Source organism: Cololabis saira, chromosome 3, assembly GCF_033807715.1.
Source record: "Cololabis saira isolate AMF1-May2022 chromosome 3, fColSai1.1, whole genome shotgun sequence".
NCBI classification, from domain to species: domain Eukaryota; kingdom Metazoa; phylum Chordata; class Actinopteri; order Beloniformes; family Belonidae; genus Cololabis; species Cololabis saira.
The window spans coordinates 53,546,446-53,564,428 of NC_084589.1; the positions used below are offsets into that span (position 1 = coordinate 53,546,446).

Here is a 17,983-nt window from a genome sequence, read left to right on the forward strand (position 1 = left end):
GCTTTAAATACAGAAATGACACAAAACTGAGGCTGCGCTTTTCCACACTGCGCGCCGTATGGTTGTCAAAATACGGTACATATAATTGAGTACTATATTGAACAGTTATTAAAGTAGGGGTGTTTGGTTATGTGTGTTTTATAAGTAAGTTTATTGAAACTCTTGTTAAATGTAAGAATGTATGTCAGATTCAGGGGTAGGACTGGATAAGTGTTTACTTCTATCATATATATATATATATATATATATATATATATTTTATTTTTTTTGTATTCTTTTTTTAACATGCATGTTCAAAATAGGAGGAAACCTGAAGGCAAATTGGCGAGCCAGCCAGGAGGTTCTCACATATCGCTTTCATCCAAATAAATCTTGAACGTACAGAACCTGGAAATGGAAAAATTAATTCCTCAAAACAACAGCCTCTCACTGGGTTTAAATTATTGATCCTAAATCATTTCACTGCAGTTATGTGCACATGTGGAGAAATGTGTCGGTATCTTTACTGAAAGAAGGAAAAACCATCACTGAAATGACTTGAATCCATGAGGACGAGGGCACCCGTCTGCATGTGGACAAGTGTGCACTCGCACTATAGTAAATATATAATATACTAGTAAACGTGTAGAAAAGAGTCAAAGACGCAGATCCAGGTTTTGTTTGTTTATTTTCTGTAAAATAACGTGAAGATACAGTCTCTTTCAAAACGTCTCGTTAGCTTCAGAAGCACCTCTGGAATATTTACAACAAACTCAACATTCCCTGGTTATTACAGTTCAAATAAAAGTCAAATTTATTACTCAAATACCCAGAATGAACGTCCGAGTTTTTTAATCCGCGGAGCCTAAAAAAACGGGAACAAAATAAACTATAAACATTAATGACGTGTGAGAGAAAATTAATATACATCGATAAAAAATATGAAAAAAATACGAAATATGGCCTTTAACTGATCCCAAGTGCATAACACACACACACACACACACACACACACACACACGCACACACACACACACACTCACACTCACACACACACACACACTCTCTCTCTCTCTCAGGGCCCGGCTGGTCAACAGCTCCCTCTACAGGCGGAGGCTGGAACTGCACCTGAACGGCAGGTTTATTATGTAACAGCGGCAGAACACACACACACACACACACACACACACACACACACACACACACACACACACACACACACACACACACACACACACACACACACACACACACACACACACACACACACACACACACACACACACACACGGATGTCAGGAAACGTCTCGTCGCTGTGATTGACAGCTGCTCGTCTGAACACGACGAGCAGGAACTCTTTAAATCGGTCAGAAACTGTTCGGATCCGTTTCCACCAGCCGAGACTCGAACCCTGAACTTTGTGTTCGGGTCTCGTTTGATCGAAGGCGTCTTTTCTTTTCTTTCTTTTCTTTGTGTGGTTGTGAAACTGCAGGAGGAAACGAGGGTCCAGGCGCCGCCACGACGCAGCTTTTTTGGGTTAAAAACGACGCAGACGAGGCGAAAGTCAAACAAACGGAGAAACAAAAGCAGAAGAAACAAAGTGATTTACTGATAAAAGACTGAAAAACCTCCGGAACCGACGAACTTCCTGACGTCCCGTCGGCTTCCAGCGCCGACCGGAACCAGGAAACCAGAAAACCTCGTCTCGCTCCGACCTACGGAACCAGAACTCAGACCTACGGAACCAGAACTCAGACCCGGATCAGCCTTCAGGTTCAGCTCAGGCTCATCCTGACCTTTGACCTCAAACTGGTTCTGATCGTTGAGTTTTGGTTCATGTTCAGGTGGTTGTGGTTCGGGGCCATTTGGCTCAGCTAACGCTAATGTATGATGCTAACCCGTGATGCTAATGTATGATGCTAATGTATAATGCTAAAATGTGATGCTAATGTAGTATGCTAACCCGTGATGCTAACGTATGATGCTAACCCGTGATGCTAACCTGTGATGCTAACGTATTAGTTCTAAACATAGAAGATCTTAACGTAGATCTGGTCGGTAAAACTGGAGGGATCTCCAGAATCTTACTGTCGTCATGGTTACGGACGACAACATCCGGGCGTATCTCTACGTAACGATTGTGATTAAATACGTTTATTTTTTAGAATAACCTCCGATATCTGTTTATTCACGTAGCCGTGACTCGTTTTAAAAGGTCAAAGTTCAGGAGCTGAAAGATTCAGGGGTCCGAGTTCTGGTCCCTGTGGAACCGACACTCAACAGCCATTGGCTCAGCCGTGTTTGATAATAATCATAATAGTAATAATAATAAATGATCCAGGGATCAGAATCAGTTTTTCGGAGTAAGAGCGGCGTTAAAACGTTTGATAAAGATCTGAGAGAGAAGTGAAGACTGAACCCGTTTTCCAGTTCGGCTCCGACGGCTCCGTTGAACGGATTCTTCACTTCCTCCGAACCGCAACATTCACACGCTGCGACGAGAAAAGGCACGAAGAAGAAGAAGAAGAAGAGGAAGAGGAGGAGCGGAGGACGAAGAGACGGGTAAAACCGCTGCCGAAGGAGAGACGACCGCGGGACGAATGAGACCAGAAGAAGAACGAAAAAAGCGGCTCGTTCCCTCCTAGGCCCCGCCCACTTCCTGCATAGGAGGCCCCGCCCACTTCCTGCATAGGAGGCTCCGCCCACTTCCTGCATAGGAGGCGTGGCCACAAGGCGGTTGCTCCGCCCGGCTCGGAGGCTCTAAGGTGCAAAAACCGAAACACGACCTGGAGGCGTCGCTGTTCTCGTTGCCGTGGCGATGAAAACAGCAACGCTAAAGGGATAGATAAGATAAACGCCTCCCTGCGGCGCCACAACCAGACGTGTTTGTGCATAAACGCCGAGTCCGCAGGGTCGATTGCTGCGATACGTCAACGTCTCCTCCATGTTGGATGTTCAAGACTGCGCTGTAAACTAATACAAGTAAATGGACTTATTTTCATAAATCGTCTTTCTACAAAGAAATGTACGTTTTACGTCTCATTTATTCATTCACACACGCACTAATATACTTGGGAAACAGTTACCACCAAATATAATATATTTAATTTCCTCAGATGGCAAAAATAAGAACTTTATTGATCCCACATAGGAGTAATTCATGTTCTATCAGCTATAGAGAACAAGGTAGTGCCGAAAAACAATATATATCCCGCCTCACAAAATTATTTATTGTCTGAAAAATGGTTCAAATGTTATTTTATTGTCTGAAAAATGGTTCAAATATGTTATTTTGTAACTTGAAAAATTTGAAATATGTTTTGTTGATGAGAAAATATGTTTCTCTATTGTTCTTATTTTTGTGAGGGGGGATATATATTGTTTTTCAGCACTACCTTGTTCTCTATAGCTGATATAACATGAATTACTCCTATGTGGGATCAATAAAGTTCTTATTTTTTCCATCTGAGAAAATTAAATATATTATATTTGGTGTCTAACTGTTTCCCAAGTATATTAGTGCGTGTGTGAATGAATAAATGAGACGTAAAACGTACATTTCTTTGTAGAAAGATGCTTTATGAAAATAAGTCCATTTACTTGTATTAGTTTACAGTCTGGAACATCCAATATGGCGGCGACGTTGACGTATCAGCAGCTCCATGGGAGGAGGAGGAGACATGTCTATGGTCTGGAATGGCACTTCCTAAGCTAAGCTAACAGCCGCGGCGGTGCTAAGGGAACGCGTTGCCACGGCGACGAGGGTGGCGACGCTAAAGGGATAGCTAAGATAAACGCATCCCTGCGGCGCCGCGACGGACGTGTTTGTGCATAAACGCCGAGTCCGCAGGGTCGATGCCCGGACGCCGTCTGGAATGGCACTTCCTGCTAAGCTAGCGGCCGCGGCGGCGGTCCGACATAGTGCGCTAGCAGCCGGGGGAGGAGCGGCGGCGGCGTCACAGTGGGGGGGAACTTCTTACAAATATATATAAACCTCTGATGGCTGAGTTCCTGTTAAGATGGCCGACATCGGCGTGCATAAGCGCTGCTGGTTTTTTTTTACAAAAAGCTGACTTTCACATTTGCTGCGGCGCGTTTCCACGGGCGCGTCCTTCGCCAGGGGGCGGGGCCTCCAGAAGGGGGCGGGGTCACTTGAGCCGGTCCGACCGGAAGGAGTCCTCCACCGCCGGGTCGGCCAGCATCAGCTCGCCCTCCAGCAGGTCCAGGGTCAGCGGGTCCATCCTCAGCTGCTCGTCCAGGGAGAAGGAATCCATCTCAAACCCGGGGACGTGGGACAGAGCGTGGGTGATCTCCTTGGAGAGGCCGGTGGGGGAGTCGCCTGCAGGGACGGAATAAAGTCGTAACATAACGGGAATAAAGTCGTAACATAACGGGAATAAAGTCGTAACATTGCCAGAATAAAGTCGTAACATTACAAGAATAAAGTCGTAATAGTATGGGAATAAAGTCGTAACATTACGAGAATAAAGTCGTAACATTGCCAGAATAAAGTCGTAACATTACGAGAATAAAGTCGTAACATTACGAGAATAAAGTCGTAACATTACGAGAATAAAGTCGTAACATTACGAGAATAAAGTCGTAACATTACGAGAATAAAGTCGCAACATTACGAGAATGAAGTCGTAACATTACGAGAATAAAGTCGTAACATTACGAGAATAAAGTCGTAACATTACGAGAATAAAGTCGTAACATTACGAGAATAAAGTCGTAACATTACGAGAAAAAAGTCGTGACATTGCCAGAATAAAGTCGTAACATTACGAGAAAAAAGTCGTAACATTGCCAGAATAAAGTCGTAACATAACGGAAATAAAGTCGTAACATTACGAGAATAAAGTCGTAACATCACGAGAATAAAGTCGTAACATAACGGGAATAAAGTCGTAATATTACGAGAATAAAGTCGTAACATTGCGAGAATAAAGTCGTAACATTACGAGAATAAAGTCGTAACATTGCCAGAATAAAGTCGTAACATAGCGAGAATAAAGTCGTAACATTGCCAGAATAAAGTCGTAACATTACGAGAATAAAGTCGTAACATAACGGAAATAAAGTCGTAACATAACGGGAATAAAGTCGTAACATAACGGGAATAAAGTCGTAACATAAACGAAATAAAGTCGTAACATTACGAGAATAAAGTCGTAACATTACGGGAATAAAGTCATAACATTACGGGAATAAAGTCGTAACATAACGGAAATAAAGTCATAACATTACGGGAATAAAGTCGTAACATAACGGGAATAAAGTCGTAACATTACGAGAATAAAGTTGTAACATAAAGGGAATAAAGTCGTAACATAGCGAGAATAAAGTCGTAACATAACGGGAATAAAGTCGTAACATAGCGAGAATAAAGTCGTAACATAACGGGAATAAAGTCGTAACATAACCGAAATAAAGTCGTAACATTACGAGAATAAAGTCGTAACATTACGGGAATAAAGTCATAACATTACGGGAATAAAGTCGTAACATAACGGAAATAAAGTCATAACATTACGGGAATAAAGTCGTAACATAACGGGAATAAAGTCGTAACATAGCGAGAATAAAGTCGTAACATAACGGGAATAAAGTCGTAACATAGCGAGAATAAAGTCGTAACATAACGGGAATAAAGTCGTAACATAGCGAGAATAAAGTCGTAACATAACGGGAATAAAGTCGTAACATAGCGAGAATAAAGTTGTAATTTATGAGAATAAAGTCATAATGGCTGCGTTTACATGGGAAGTTTAATTCCTCTTTAATTCAGAATTAAAATGAAATCTGATTTAAAATGAGTAAAAATGACCAAGTAAACACCTAATTCCGAATGAAAATGGCCATTCCGAATTAAACTTAATTCCGAAGTGGCTGGTTTATTCCGATTTTAAATCCGAATAGAATAATTCCGCGTTCATGTATACACTCATTCAAAAAAAAAAAAGAAAAATGTAAAAAGAAAAAGAAAAGAAAAAACAAAACAGAAAAAAAATAATAAATAAAAATAAATAAAATAAATAATAATTTAACAATTTCTTAATTTAACAATTAACAGTTTAACAATTTCTTTAAAACCCCGACATCCTCCTGGGCGGTTCCGGACCTGTGAGGATGATGTTGGGCACGTTGTGCCGGCCGTCTCCTCCGTAGTTCTGGTTCTGGTGGTTGAGCAGCTGCTGCTCCGCCGGATCCTGCAGGGCGTTGTGGCCCAACTGGTGGTTCTCGGTGCCGCCGAGGCCCAGACCGCCGTGGTTCAGGGTCAGGCCCAGACAGTCGGCCGGGTTCTCCGCCGGGTACTGGACCAAAACATGTTTACAGTGAACAAACAGTGACATCACGATGCTCACGACCCGCGCTGAAGCTCGTACCTGGAACACTAAACCCACTAGACCAGGGGTTGGAAACCCAACAGGTTAAAGAGCCATATTGGACCAAAAACACAAAAAACTAATGTCTGGAGCCGCAAAAAATGAAAAGTCTTGTATAAGCCTTAGAATGAAGACAAATGGCGAAAGGTGAAATGTTTAGAAAAAAGTGGAAATGTCGAGAGAAAAGTGCAAATGTCGGCAAAAAAGTCCAAATTTCAAGAAAAAAGTCAAAATTTAAAAAAAAAAGTGGAAATGTTGAGGAAAAAGTGGAAATGTCGGGAAAAAAGTGGAAATGTCGGGAAAAAAGTGGAAATGTCGAAAAAAAGTCAAAATGTCGAGAAAAAAGTCGAAATGTCGAGAAAAAAGTCAAAATGTCGACAAAGAAAAAAAGAAAAGAAAAAAGTAAAAAAGAAGAAAAAGAAAAAAGAAGAAAAAAAGGATAAAAAAGGTCAAACATTTTTGAAAAAGCTCCAGGAGCCACTAGGGCGGCGCTGACGAGCCGCGGGTTGCTAATCCCTGCCATAGAACTAAGGAACATCACATCTCTTACTCACAGTTGTTACTGGATAATCAAACATGCTGTCATAATCTGGTATAATCAGGTTCTTGTTTTTACTACCTGTTTGTGCTCATGTGCTTTTGTGTGAGCTAATGTGTTTGTGTCTCTTGTTCTTTGTTTATGTTGTTTGTCATTATCCAGTTATGTCATGGTTTTACTAATTGTTTGTACTCTGTGCTCTAGTGTTTTAGTGTGTTCTCTTTCAATGTTTTTTATATCTGCCATCAACCTGCAGGGACTGCAGATGTAAATAAATCTGGCACATTTACATGATGGACTCAAGTGCTCATGTAATTAATGTGCCTTGTCCCTTTTAAATAAATAAAGAAATAAATAAATAAATAAATGAACGGTGACGTCACGGTACCTGCTGGTTGGATTTCCCCGTCAGCTGCAGACTCAGGTACGGGTCGTCCAGCAGCGAGCTGAACAAGGCATCCTGGGAAAAAACACACAACCAGCCTCGTTAACCACAGTGTTATGGGATGTTAAATTCCTCTTTAATTCAGAATTAAAATGAAATGCGATGAGTAAAAATGACCATGTAAACACCTAATTCCGAATGAAAATGGCCATTCCAAATTAAACTTAATTCCGAAGTGGCTGGTTTATTCAGATTTTAAATCCGAATAGAATAATTCTGTGATCATGTAAAGACTCATTCCTCTTTAAATTAATTCCGGTCTTTCTGCGGTGCTCTGCTCCGATAAACCGTCACACGTCTGCAGCTCTGAAGCTCTCAACAAGGAGAATCTGATGTTCATGAGTGAGTTATGAGCTTATTTTGATCTGATTTGGTAGTTATTTGTGTTATTTAAACTAAATAAGCAACAGTTGTGCAACTAAGTGGCATCATAAACACATAATTACGATTGTAAACACGTGCGAGAGCTCGTCCACGGCGGCAGCGCCACCTCAGACTCGGTTACACAACCGAGCCGCTTCTGTAACCGGATTAATACGAGAGATTTGATCAGCTGAATCTAATCAGACATCTGCTCAAAGGACGGAGGATCTGGGGGACGCATTATCAGAGGAACTCTGGACAGAGATCTTGAGACGGGAACATAAATCTTCTATTTGTGCAAGACACAGTCTTATTCAGTGCAAAGTTGTGCAGTCTAAAAAGGATGTACTGGCTTTTGCTACCCTGCTAGCCAGACGATTCATTGGAATTACCGGTAATTGGAAATCAGCAATACCGCCCTGTCCTGCCCGCTGGATTAGAGATACCCTTTATTTTCTTAAAATGGAGAAAATCAGACTGTCCTTAACTGGCTGCTCCGGTACATTTTGGAAATTATGGGGCCGATTCCTTCAATTCGTTAAGAAGACGGATCTCCCGCTCAGCCCTGACTGATGTTATTTCTGTTGTGATGAGGGTTGGATGCCGCTTTAACTTGGGATGTCTGTTGCTATCTCTATTGCAATTCACTATTACCTGACTGATGTGCCTGTGCCTTTTTGTTTTAAATTCGATAGCTGCAGCCCTAGTCTGAATACAAGTACGTAACATCCCACAACCTCCAGAGAGAGGCTGTTGTTTGCACTAATCTTTCACGCGCTGTACCTTTACACTTTTAAAGATTTATTTGTATCAAAGGGAAATATGCAAAACTCCTAGCTGGCTCGCCAATATCCTCAAAAACTCCTGGCTGGCTCGCCAATATCCTCAAAAACTCCTAGCTGGCTCGCCAATATCCTCATAAACTCCTGGCTGGCTCGCCAATATCCTCATAAACTCCTGGCTGGCTCGCCAATATCCTCATAAACTCCTGGCTGGCTCGTCAATATCCTCATAAACTCCTGGCTGGCTCGTCAATATCCTCAGAAACTCCTGGCTGGCTCGTCAATATCCTCAGAAACTCCTGGCTGGCTCGTCAATATCCTCATAAACTCCTGGCTGGCTCGTCAATATCCTCAGAAACTCCTGGCTGGCTCGCCAATATCCTCATAAACTCCTAGCTGGCTCGCCAATATCCTCATAAACTCCTAGCTGGCTCGCCAATATCCTCAGAAACTCCTAGCTGGCTCGCCAATATCCTCATAAACTCCTAGCTGGCTCGCCAATATCTTCGGAAACTCCTAGCTGGCTCGCCAATATCCTCAAAACTTCTTTAAACTACTCGGGTCTGAAGCAGAACACGTGTATGTTTCAGATCTCGAGCCGTGTTTCCTGATTTTATTTCTTCAACATGATGTGTGCATCACAATAGTTTGCAAGACACAGTACAGTATTTGCCCGAATATAAGACGACCCTGATTATAAGACAATCCTCTTTTTCAAGACTCAAGTTTGAAAAAATACTTTTTGAACACCAAATTCAATTTTTATACAGAAAATAATTACAGTGCATCTGAAACAAATGATTATAACAATATATTGGAGAGAAAAAGCCTGTTATTTTGCCTCATTCAAATCATCGTGTTGAAGTTTGCATCATAACTTCTCCTCAGCTGCCGGTTCACCTGCCGATCTTCCACCCACTTTTCTCCAGATTGTCGCTACGTTTCTCCATTTTCTGTTATCTCTTCTCTTATTTTCTTCTTTTTTCTTTCTTACCGCTATTTTTATTCTTCGTGACAGGGGTTGGCTTTGTCCTGGGGAGTTAAGTTCAGCATTTAAAGATATCTGGCGCCATCTAGCGTTGTAAATGGGTATAATGTCTAGACCCAGAATGGAAGACGACCCCCACTTTTTCAGTCTTATTTCAATGCAGAAAACACCGTCTTATATTCGGGTCAATACGGTAATTAAAAAAAGAGATGAGGTCCTCTTTCCTATTTTTTGCTTCTTAGAACTTGGAGCTGATGTGACCCGTCAAAAATCTCCAGGACATTATTTTGTATCTTTAGTTAAAATGTAATTTTTTGAATCCAGTTCTAATTATTTTTCTTCCTCTAAAGATTATTGGGTATTGTGGATATTGGGTGTCCATCAATACCTAATCAAACTAGTATCAGTTCAGTGTGTTTGCGTCAGCCGTCACTCACATTGTAGACGTCTGGGGTCAGGCTGACGTGTTGCTGCTGCAGGATGCCGATGCCGCCGCGCTGCTGATCCGTTTCTTGTTTGACTTGGCACACGGACGACGTCTGGATACACGGGTCCAACCCAGTCTCGGCCTTCACCGCCATGTTGGCCTGCTGGCCCATCGTTACCTGATGCTGCAGTGAAGCACAGCCGTCAACACACCACAAATGATCGGTTTTAACCTGGAACCTGCTGCTCCGAGGCGACGTGAGCCTGGACGTACCGATCCGAAGGGCTGCTGCATGTGCTGGTTGCGGAGGTTCTGCATGTGTAGCTGCTGCTGCTGCTGCTGCTGCTGCTGCTGGGCGTTAGCTCGCGGCTGCTGCTGCTGCTGCTGCTGCTGGAGGCGCTGCAGCTGCTGCTGGTGGTGGTGGTGGTGCTGCTGGCCCATCGGGGGGGGCTGCTGGCCGGACTGGGAGCCGGGCAGACCGGGCAGCTGCTGGTGCTGGTGGGACTGGCTGAGTGGGTAGGGAGGGAGCCGCTGGTCCAGAGGAAGCTTACTGGTGTCCAGGGGGACGCCCTGCAGACAGAAGGAGGCACGTTAGTGGACACGAACTGAAAAAATGACTACATTTACATGCAGTCAAAATTCGGGTTATTGCTAATATTCCGGTTACTGAAGCATTGGGAATAATCTGTTTCCATGCGTGAGCTAACAGGGTTATCCCTGTATACATGGTAATTAATCATTTGGGATATCTGGATCAAACTAGCGACGCACGGAGAACGTCATTACGCAATTACCGTCATTTCTGCTTCTTCTTCTGGTATCCAAATTCAAAACAACAACAATAACAGCAGCACGGCGGATAATCGGACCCGCTGGTACCGTTTTGTTTCTCGGCCCTGTAAATGCTCCTTTGCACAATTTTTGGCTCACCTTCTTGTAAATCTTCTATCCCGGTACTTTCTACCGTCTACAAATGCAGAAATGTTCATATCCTTCATTACATTTATGAAGTGATTAGTCTCCTCCTGGTCTTGTGTTCCTCAATATCCTCAAAACCTCCTGGCTAGCTCGCCAATATCCTCAGAAACTCCTGGCTAGCTTGCCAATATCCTCAAAAACTCCTGGCTGGCTCGCCAATATCCTCAGAAACTCCTGGCTCGCCAATATCCTCATAAACTCCTAGCTGGCTCGCCAATATCCTCAAGAACTCCTAGCTGGCTCGCCAATATCCTCAGAAACTCCTGGCTCGCTCGCCAATATCCTCAGAAACTCCTGGCTAGCTTGCCAATATCCTCAAAAACTCCTGGCTGGCTCGCCAATATCCTCAGAAACTCCTGGCTCGCCAATATCCTCATAAACTCCTAGCTGGCTCGCCAATATCCTCAAGAACTCCTAGCTGGCTCGCCAATATCCTCAGAAACTCCTGGCTCGCCAATATCCTCAGAAACTCCTAGCTGGCTCGCCAATATCCTCAGAAACTCCTGGCTAGCTCGCCAATATCCTCAAAAACTCCTGGCTAGTTCGCCAATATCCTCAGAAACTCCTGGCTAGCTTGCCAATATCCTCAAAAACTCCTGGCTGGCTCGCCAATATCCTCAGAAACTCCTGGCTCGCCAATATCCTCAAAAACTCCTGGCTAGCTCGCCAATATCCTCAGAAACTCCTGGCTCGCCAATATCCTCAAAACCTCCTGGCTAGCTCGCCAATATCCTCAAAAACTCCTGGCTAGCTCGCCAATATCCTCAAAACCTCCTGGCTAGCTCGCCAATATCCTCAAAAACTGCTGGCTAGTTCGCCAATATCCTCAGAAACTCCTGGCTAGCTCGCAAATATCCTCAGAAACTCCTGGCTCGCCAATATCCTCAAAACCTCCTGGCTAGCTCGCCAATATCCTCAAAAACTCCTGGCTAGTTCGCCAATATCCTCAGAAACTCCTGGCTAGCTTGCCAATATCCTCAAAAACTCCTGGCTGGCTCGCCAATATCCTCAGAAACTCCTGGCTCGCCAATATCCTCAAAAACTCCTGGCTAGCTCGCCAATATCCTCAGAAACTCCTGGCTCGCCAATATCCTCAAAACCTCCTGGCTAGCTCGCCAATATCCTCAAAAACTCCTGGCTAGCTCGCCAATATCCTCAAAACCTCCTGGCTAGCTCGCCAATATCCTCAAAAACTGCTGGCTAGTTCGCCAATATCCTCAGAAACTCCTGGCTAGCTCGCAAATATCCTCAGAAACTCCTGGCTCGCCAATATCCTCAAAACCTCCTGGGTAGCTCGCCAATATCCTCAAAAACTCCTGGCTAGCTCGCCAATATCCTCAAAAACTCCTGGCTGGCTCGCCAATATCCTCAAAAACTCCTGGCTGGCTCGCCAATATCCTCAAAAACTCCTGGCTGGCTCGCCAATATCCTCAGAAACTCCTGGCTAGCTCGCCAATATCCTCAAAAACTCTTGGCTGGCTCGCCAATATCCTCAGAAACTCCTGGCTAGCTCGCCAATATCCTCAGAAACTCCTGGCTGGCTTGCCAATATCCTCAGAACATTTTTTATCATTATATTTTTATATATTAATATTAATCAGACAACTGAAAAATAAGCGTTAGAATAATCGTCCAATTACTCGTTAGATTAGTCGACTAATCGCTAAAATAAATCGCCCGATTACTCATTTTAAAAATAATCGTTTTGAGTTGCTGCTACCTTGGAACCGGTGGAAACAGAAAACCTGGTTCCAGACTCGGAACCAGGACCAGCCTGGAACCAGAACCAGAACCAGCCTGGAACCGGTTTGGTGGAAAAGGTGGTAAAGGTGCGTCTCACCTGCGTGATGGAGGACAGCGTGGGGGAGATGGTGGGGGAGAACTGTTTGGAGTGATGCCTCCGTGACTCCGCCCCCATGGGAAGGATGAGCGGCGACAGCTGGGCCCGTCGCCGTGGCGACGTGCTGAGTGACGGCTGGCCCTGCCCTCCGAGCAGCGAGGAGAAGGAGGCGGAGCCGGACCCGCCCACTCCGCCGCCATAGCCCGGGTTGCCGCTGGACGCCGACTGAAGGGAGGAGCTGCTGAGGGACGAGTGCAGCGATTGGCTGCTCAGGGAGGACGGCAGCGAGGGGGAGGAGCCTAGCGAGGACTGCAGCGAGGGGTTGCTGAGCGACGACTGCAGGGAGGCGGAGCTCAGCGAGCCGGAGAAGGAGTGGCTGCTGAGAGACGACTGGATGTTGGGGTTGCTGATGGACGACTGCAGGGAGGGGTTACTGAGCGCGCTCTGTAGAGACGCCAGGAGGCCTGGGGGGGAAACAGGAAACAGTCAGCAGGTTATATATTGACAGACAGGACAGGTCAGATTGTTACGATCTCATCTTCAACTTCCCAACTCATCTCCAAGGAGTAGGTGTATTTTTACTCTACATTCCAACAGAGATGTCAATGAAACAAAAGGTAATGTGCAAAAAACTTTCACTTTTATCTCTTTAGTTGATATTTTTGTAAACTTAACAACATAATTAGTCTCGATTCATAAAAAGGTACCAGGACCGTTTCCACCACAGGATCGACCCCAGGTCCTGCACAATTCTGACTAAAATAAGACTAATAAAAACTAAAATGATAGCTTGATCCAAAGACTAGACTGAAACTGAAGCAGGCTGACAGAAACAACACCAGTGAGAACAACAGACCCAACAACTCAGTGGGTTCCCCGGCGGCTTCACTCTGAACCTTCTCTCGGGGAACCGACCCTCCGAGACACCGGCCTGTTTTCACCTGAGCTCGTCTCCAGGTGACCGGGGTGGGAGAAAACTCCCGGGGAGGCTCCGCCCCCCGGAGAGGCTCCGCCCCCCGGAGAGGCTCCGCCCCCCGGAGAGGCTCCGCCCCCTGAACAGCTTCAGATGATGAACCAGAAGCCGACGGTTCGTTGTTTTATATGTGTGTTAACCAGGACTAGGGCTGCAACGCTTCGTTGACAAAAATCCATAACCAAAATTGTCGACTATGAATTCCATTGTCTACAATTGTCTGCAGACGTGTTTTTCCAACGGAGTAAGGCGTCTCACTTCAATACAATCTCTGCGAGCGGTGGCGGGTAGGGATGGGCAGTATGGACTAAAAAATGTATCACAATAATTTCTGGCATTTATCCTGATAACGATAAAAATGACGATAAAAAAAATACCAATTCAACTCCACCTTTGTAACTATAAATCTCCCTTCCTCCATCATCAACAGGAATTTATCATTTTTACCGTGAGATACAAATTCTTACCGTGGGGAATTTTTTTGACGGTTTATCGTGAACGGTAAAATATCACCCATTCCTAGTGGCGGGTAAACAAACATGACGGCGTCCTGTAGCAGCTGCACGTAACAAAACTTCAGAAGTTTGGGAGCATTTTACCCTGGATACGGCGAATAAAAAGATGACTTGCGAGGTTTGCAAAGCCGACCTTACTTTTCACGGGAGCACGTCGGTAATGCATTTGAATCTACTCTCTCTACTAATCTACTCTTGAATCTACTTTCTACTGATTATCCATAAGAATAATCAGTAGAAAACGATATAGAGATCCAACGAATCCATTATTCCTTCAGTTACAATAGTTGAAATTTCATGAACTAGTAGACTATAGTATTCTGCAAATTATGTTTAAAGCTCATAAGAAAACTTCACCAATCAACATTCAGAAAAGATTTGAAAAAGAAAAAGCAAGTGTAACTTAAAAGGAACAGATTTTTAAAAACCAAGATTCAGGACTAAATTGATGGAACGTTGTGTTTCTGTGAAAGGAATCAATTTATGGAACAATCTGAACAAAGAAAACAAAGAATCCAAATCAAAAATTACATTTAAAAGAACAATTAAAGCCTGTATGTTAAGGAAATAACGAAAAATGTTATTTTAATTTTATTTTATTTTAGTTGTTTTTATTCACTTAGTTGTTGTTTTTTTATTATTATTATTTTTAATTTATGTTATTTGTGAAAGGGGCAGATCAGATAAGATTCTTCTTCTTTCTGCTCCTTTTCATTCACAAGTTAGAAACATTAGTGTTTGTATTTGTTTTGAATTGTTTTGTTTTTTGAATGAAATAAAGAATAAAATGAAATGAAAATGAAATGAAGAGAAAGAACGTCAGAGTGTTGAACAAACGGACTGGCCTTGGTAAGATATTAAGAGTATTTTGGCTTTAAAAGAGCTTTAACGCTGTGCCTGACAAAAGTATTTTAAATTGAATGCATGCAGTCCAAAGAAGTTGAATAAAATATCTATTTTTCATTGAAGTTCCCATCTTTCTTTTTATTTTGTCTTTTCTTTCTTTTCTTTTAATTTTTATATGGCATATATGATATAGTGAGGAAGAGACAGGGCCAAATCAGCGTTCTGCTTCCTCCTGTTCCCACTCCAACACGTTATTTTGCTGTGTGTTTTATTTTTGAATGAGACTGTTAAATTAATAATTTAGCTTTTTTTTTTATATTTTTTTTAAATTTGATGGGTTTTGTTGTGTTCGAGACAAAGCCATTGTGTTTATTATCATTTGCCACACAATTAAAGCAACCTAATACTAAACTTAAGAAAAAAATTAGTGATGCACCGAAATGAAAATTTGTGGCCGAAACCGAAAATAATAATAAACACTTGGCCGAATACCGAACATGGTTCTAAAGCAGTTTTTCATTTATTTTGCCAATTTTTTCACCATTGCATAAATCAAATAAATTTGATTTAGGCTTTTCAAAGAAAAAAACCTTTTACAAAATTACAAGGTAGAAAATATTTATTGAAATTAAAAAAATGAAATTTTTTTAATTTCCCAGCATTATGTTGTTTTGGTTCCACCTAGGAATGGGCGATATTTTACCGTTCACGATAAACCGTCAAAAGAATTCTCCACGGTAAGAATTTGTATCTCACGATAAAAATGATAAATTCCTGTTGATGAAGTTTTTGTGTAAAACTGATTTATGGTTCTGTGTTAAATCCACGCACAACGTACGTGAAGGAAGGAAGGAAGGAAGGAAGGAAGGAAGGAAGGAAGGAAGGAAGGAAGGAAGGAAGGAAGGAAGGAAGGAAGGAAGGAAGGAAGGAAGGAAGGAAGGAAGGAAGGAAGGGAGAAAGAAAGAAAGAAAGAAAGAAAGAAAGAAAGAAAGAAAGAAAGAAAGAAAGAAAGAAAGAAAGAAAGAAAGAAAGAAAGAAAGAAAGAAAGAAAGAAAGAAAGAAAGAAAGAAAGAAAAGATAAATAAATTCCCGTTGATGAGGTTTTTGTGTAACAAACATGGCGGATCTGAGAGAGAGATAGATTTATAGTTAAAAAGATGGGTTGAATTGGTATTTTTTTTATCGTCATTTTTATCGTTATCGGGATAAATGCCAGAAATTATCGTGATACATTTTTTAGTCTCTAGTCGCCCATCTCTAGTTCCACCTGCTGGTGAATGTTGGTAAAATTCTTATGTGGTTACTTTTTGTTTGGCCAACAATTTATGTTTGTGGTGCAACAGTTACGGAGCGGCCAGTCTATTTCCTTATTTTACAACGCCGTTATTAATTGTTTGGTGTTTTTCCCACTTATTCCACCGAACACCGAAAGTGTTTTTTTGCCATTTTCGGCCGAACAATTTCGGTTACCGAACAATCGGTGCATCACTAAAAAAAATACTAATTATCCGATTAGTCGGTGACTAGTCGACTATTACAATAGTCGTGAGTTACAGCCCTAACCAGGAGTGGGAGGAGTCAGACCCCCGTGACATCACGGTGGGGGCGTGTCCTCCCCGTGACATCACGGTGGGGCGTGTCCTCACCTGGCTGGTGGTGGAAGCTGCCGTTCCCCCCCGGCGCGTTAGCGTTGGCGGCGTTGATGCCCAGCTGCGTGAGCGTGGACGCCAGGTTGCCGGTGCTGCCCCCCCCACTCAGAGAGGATGCTGGGTAACCGGGCTCGTCCAGGTCCAGCGGCGTGGGCAGCGGGGGGGGGAAGTGCAGGCTGGACAGGTCGGGGAGGGAACCGCCCGTGTTCAGGGAGGGGGGCACGCCGTGGACCGCCGGGGACGGCTGCTCCGGGGACGAGAAGATGCTGCAGGAAACACACGGTTACATGGGAGGCGGGGCTAGGGGCGGGGTTAGGGTTAGAGGCGGGGCCAAGGTTAGAGCGGGGCTAGGATATGGGTTAGGGGCGGGGCTTACTTGATGCCGGGGACTTCACACGACTTCGGCCGCGACGACAACAATGGAAGCTGAGGAGGAAAAACAGAGGAATTCAGTTAAAACGGTCACATGACCCACATCCCAACCCGGAGATTCAAATCTGAGCTAATCTGAGCTATTACATGCTAACCTGAGCTAATACAAGCTAACCTGAGCTATTAAAAGCTAACCTGAGCTTTTACAAGCTAATCTAGGCTAACTCGAGCTAACCTGAGCTAATCTGAGCTAATCCGAGCTAACCTCAGCTAACTCGAGCTAACCTGAGTTAATAAGAGCTAACCTGAGCTATTACCAGCTAACATGAGCTATTACAAGCTAAACTGAGCTATTACAAGCTAACATGAGCTATTACAAGCTAATCTAGGCTAACTCGAGCTAACCTGAGCTAATCTGAGCTAAAACGGGTGGACCGGGTTTTCAGTAAAACGTCCAGAGAAAAATAAAAGTAGTACAAGTTAAAACAGGAAGTAGAACCTTCTTGGCGTCCCAGGGTTTGAGCAGTTTCCCCTCCGTCAGCACGTTCTCCTCGATGGGGGGGACGGGGTACGGGAACACTGGGGGACGGAAACACAGCTTTACATGTGAAGCTGGCTGAAAAACAACAAAAACAACAACAACAACAACAACAAGCAACTTCTGCAGAGATAATGTTCAGAACCCGAGTTTTCTGTTTAAACTACGCCAGCATCCCCCAGTAGGTCCTTCAACCAGACTTCAACTGAGCGGGGCAACATTAAGCACCCATAATAATAATAATAATGATAATAATAATAATGATAATAATGATAATAATAATAATAATAATAATAATAATAATAATAATGACTTGGACCTCAGGGATTTTGGTTCCTGGTTCCATTTTTGTTAAATAATA

General features: G+C 43.4%; 1 protein-coding gene across 1 annotated transcript in view; it reads right to left on the minus strand.

Annotated features, from left to right (window-relative positions):
- Window positions 1-4,122: 4,122 nt before the first annotated feature.
- LOC133440797 (CREB-regulated transcription coactivator 2-like) overlaps window positions 4,123-17,983 on the minus strand; it is a 39,053-nt gene continuing 25,192 nt past the window's right edge. The window contains exons 8-16 of the mRNA XM_061718117.1: window positions 17,584-17,663; window positions 17,089-17,138; window positions 16,710-16,978; window positions 12,730-13,193; window positions 10,185-10,481; window positions 9,922-10,095; window positions 7,295-7,366; window positions 6,104-6,296; window positions 4,123-4,318 (exon numbers count right to left, since the gene is read on the minus strand). Of these exons, the coding sequence (XP_061574101.1) occupies window positions 4,128-4,318; window positions 6,104-6,296; window positions 7,295-7,366; window positions 9,922-10,095; window positions 10,185-10,481; window positions 12,730-13,193; window positions 16,710-16,978; window positions 17,089-17,138; window positions 17,584-17,663 (1,790 nt within the window). The 3' untranslated portion in view covers window positions 4,123-4,127. The remainder of the gene's footprint in view (window positions 4,319-6,103; window positions 6,297-7,294; window positions 7,367-9,921; window positions 10,096-10,184; window positions 10,482-12,729; window positions 13,194-16,709; window positions 16,979-17,088; window positions 17,139-17,583; window positions 17,664-17,983) is intronic.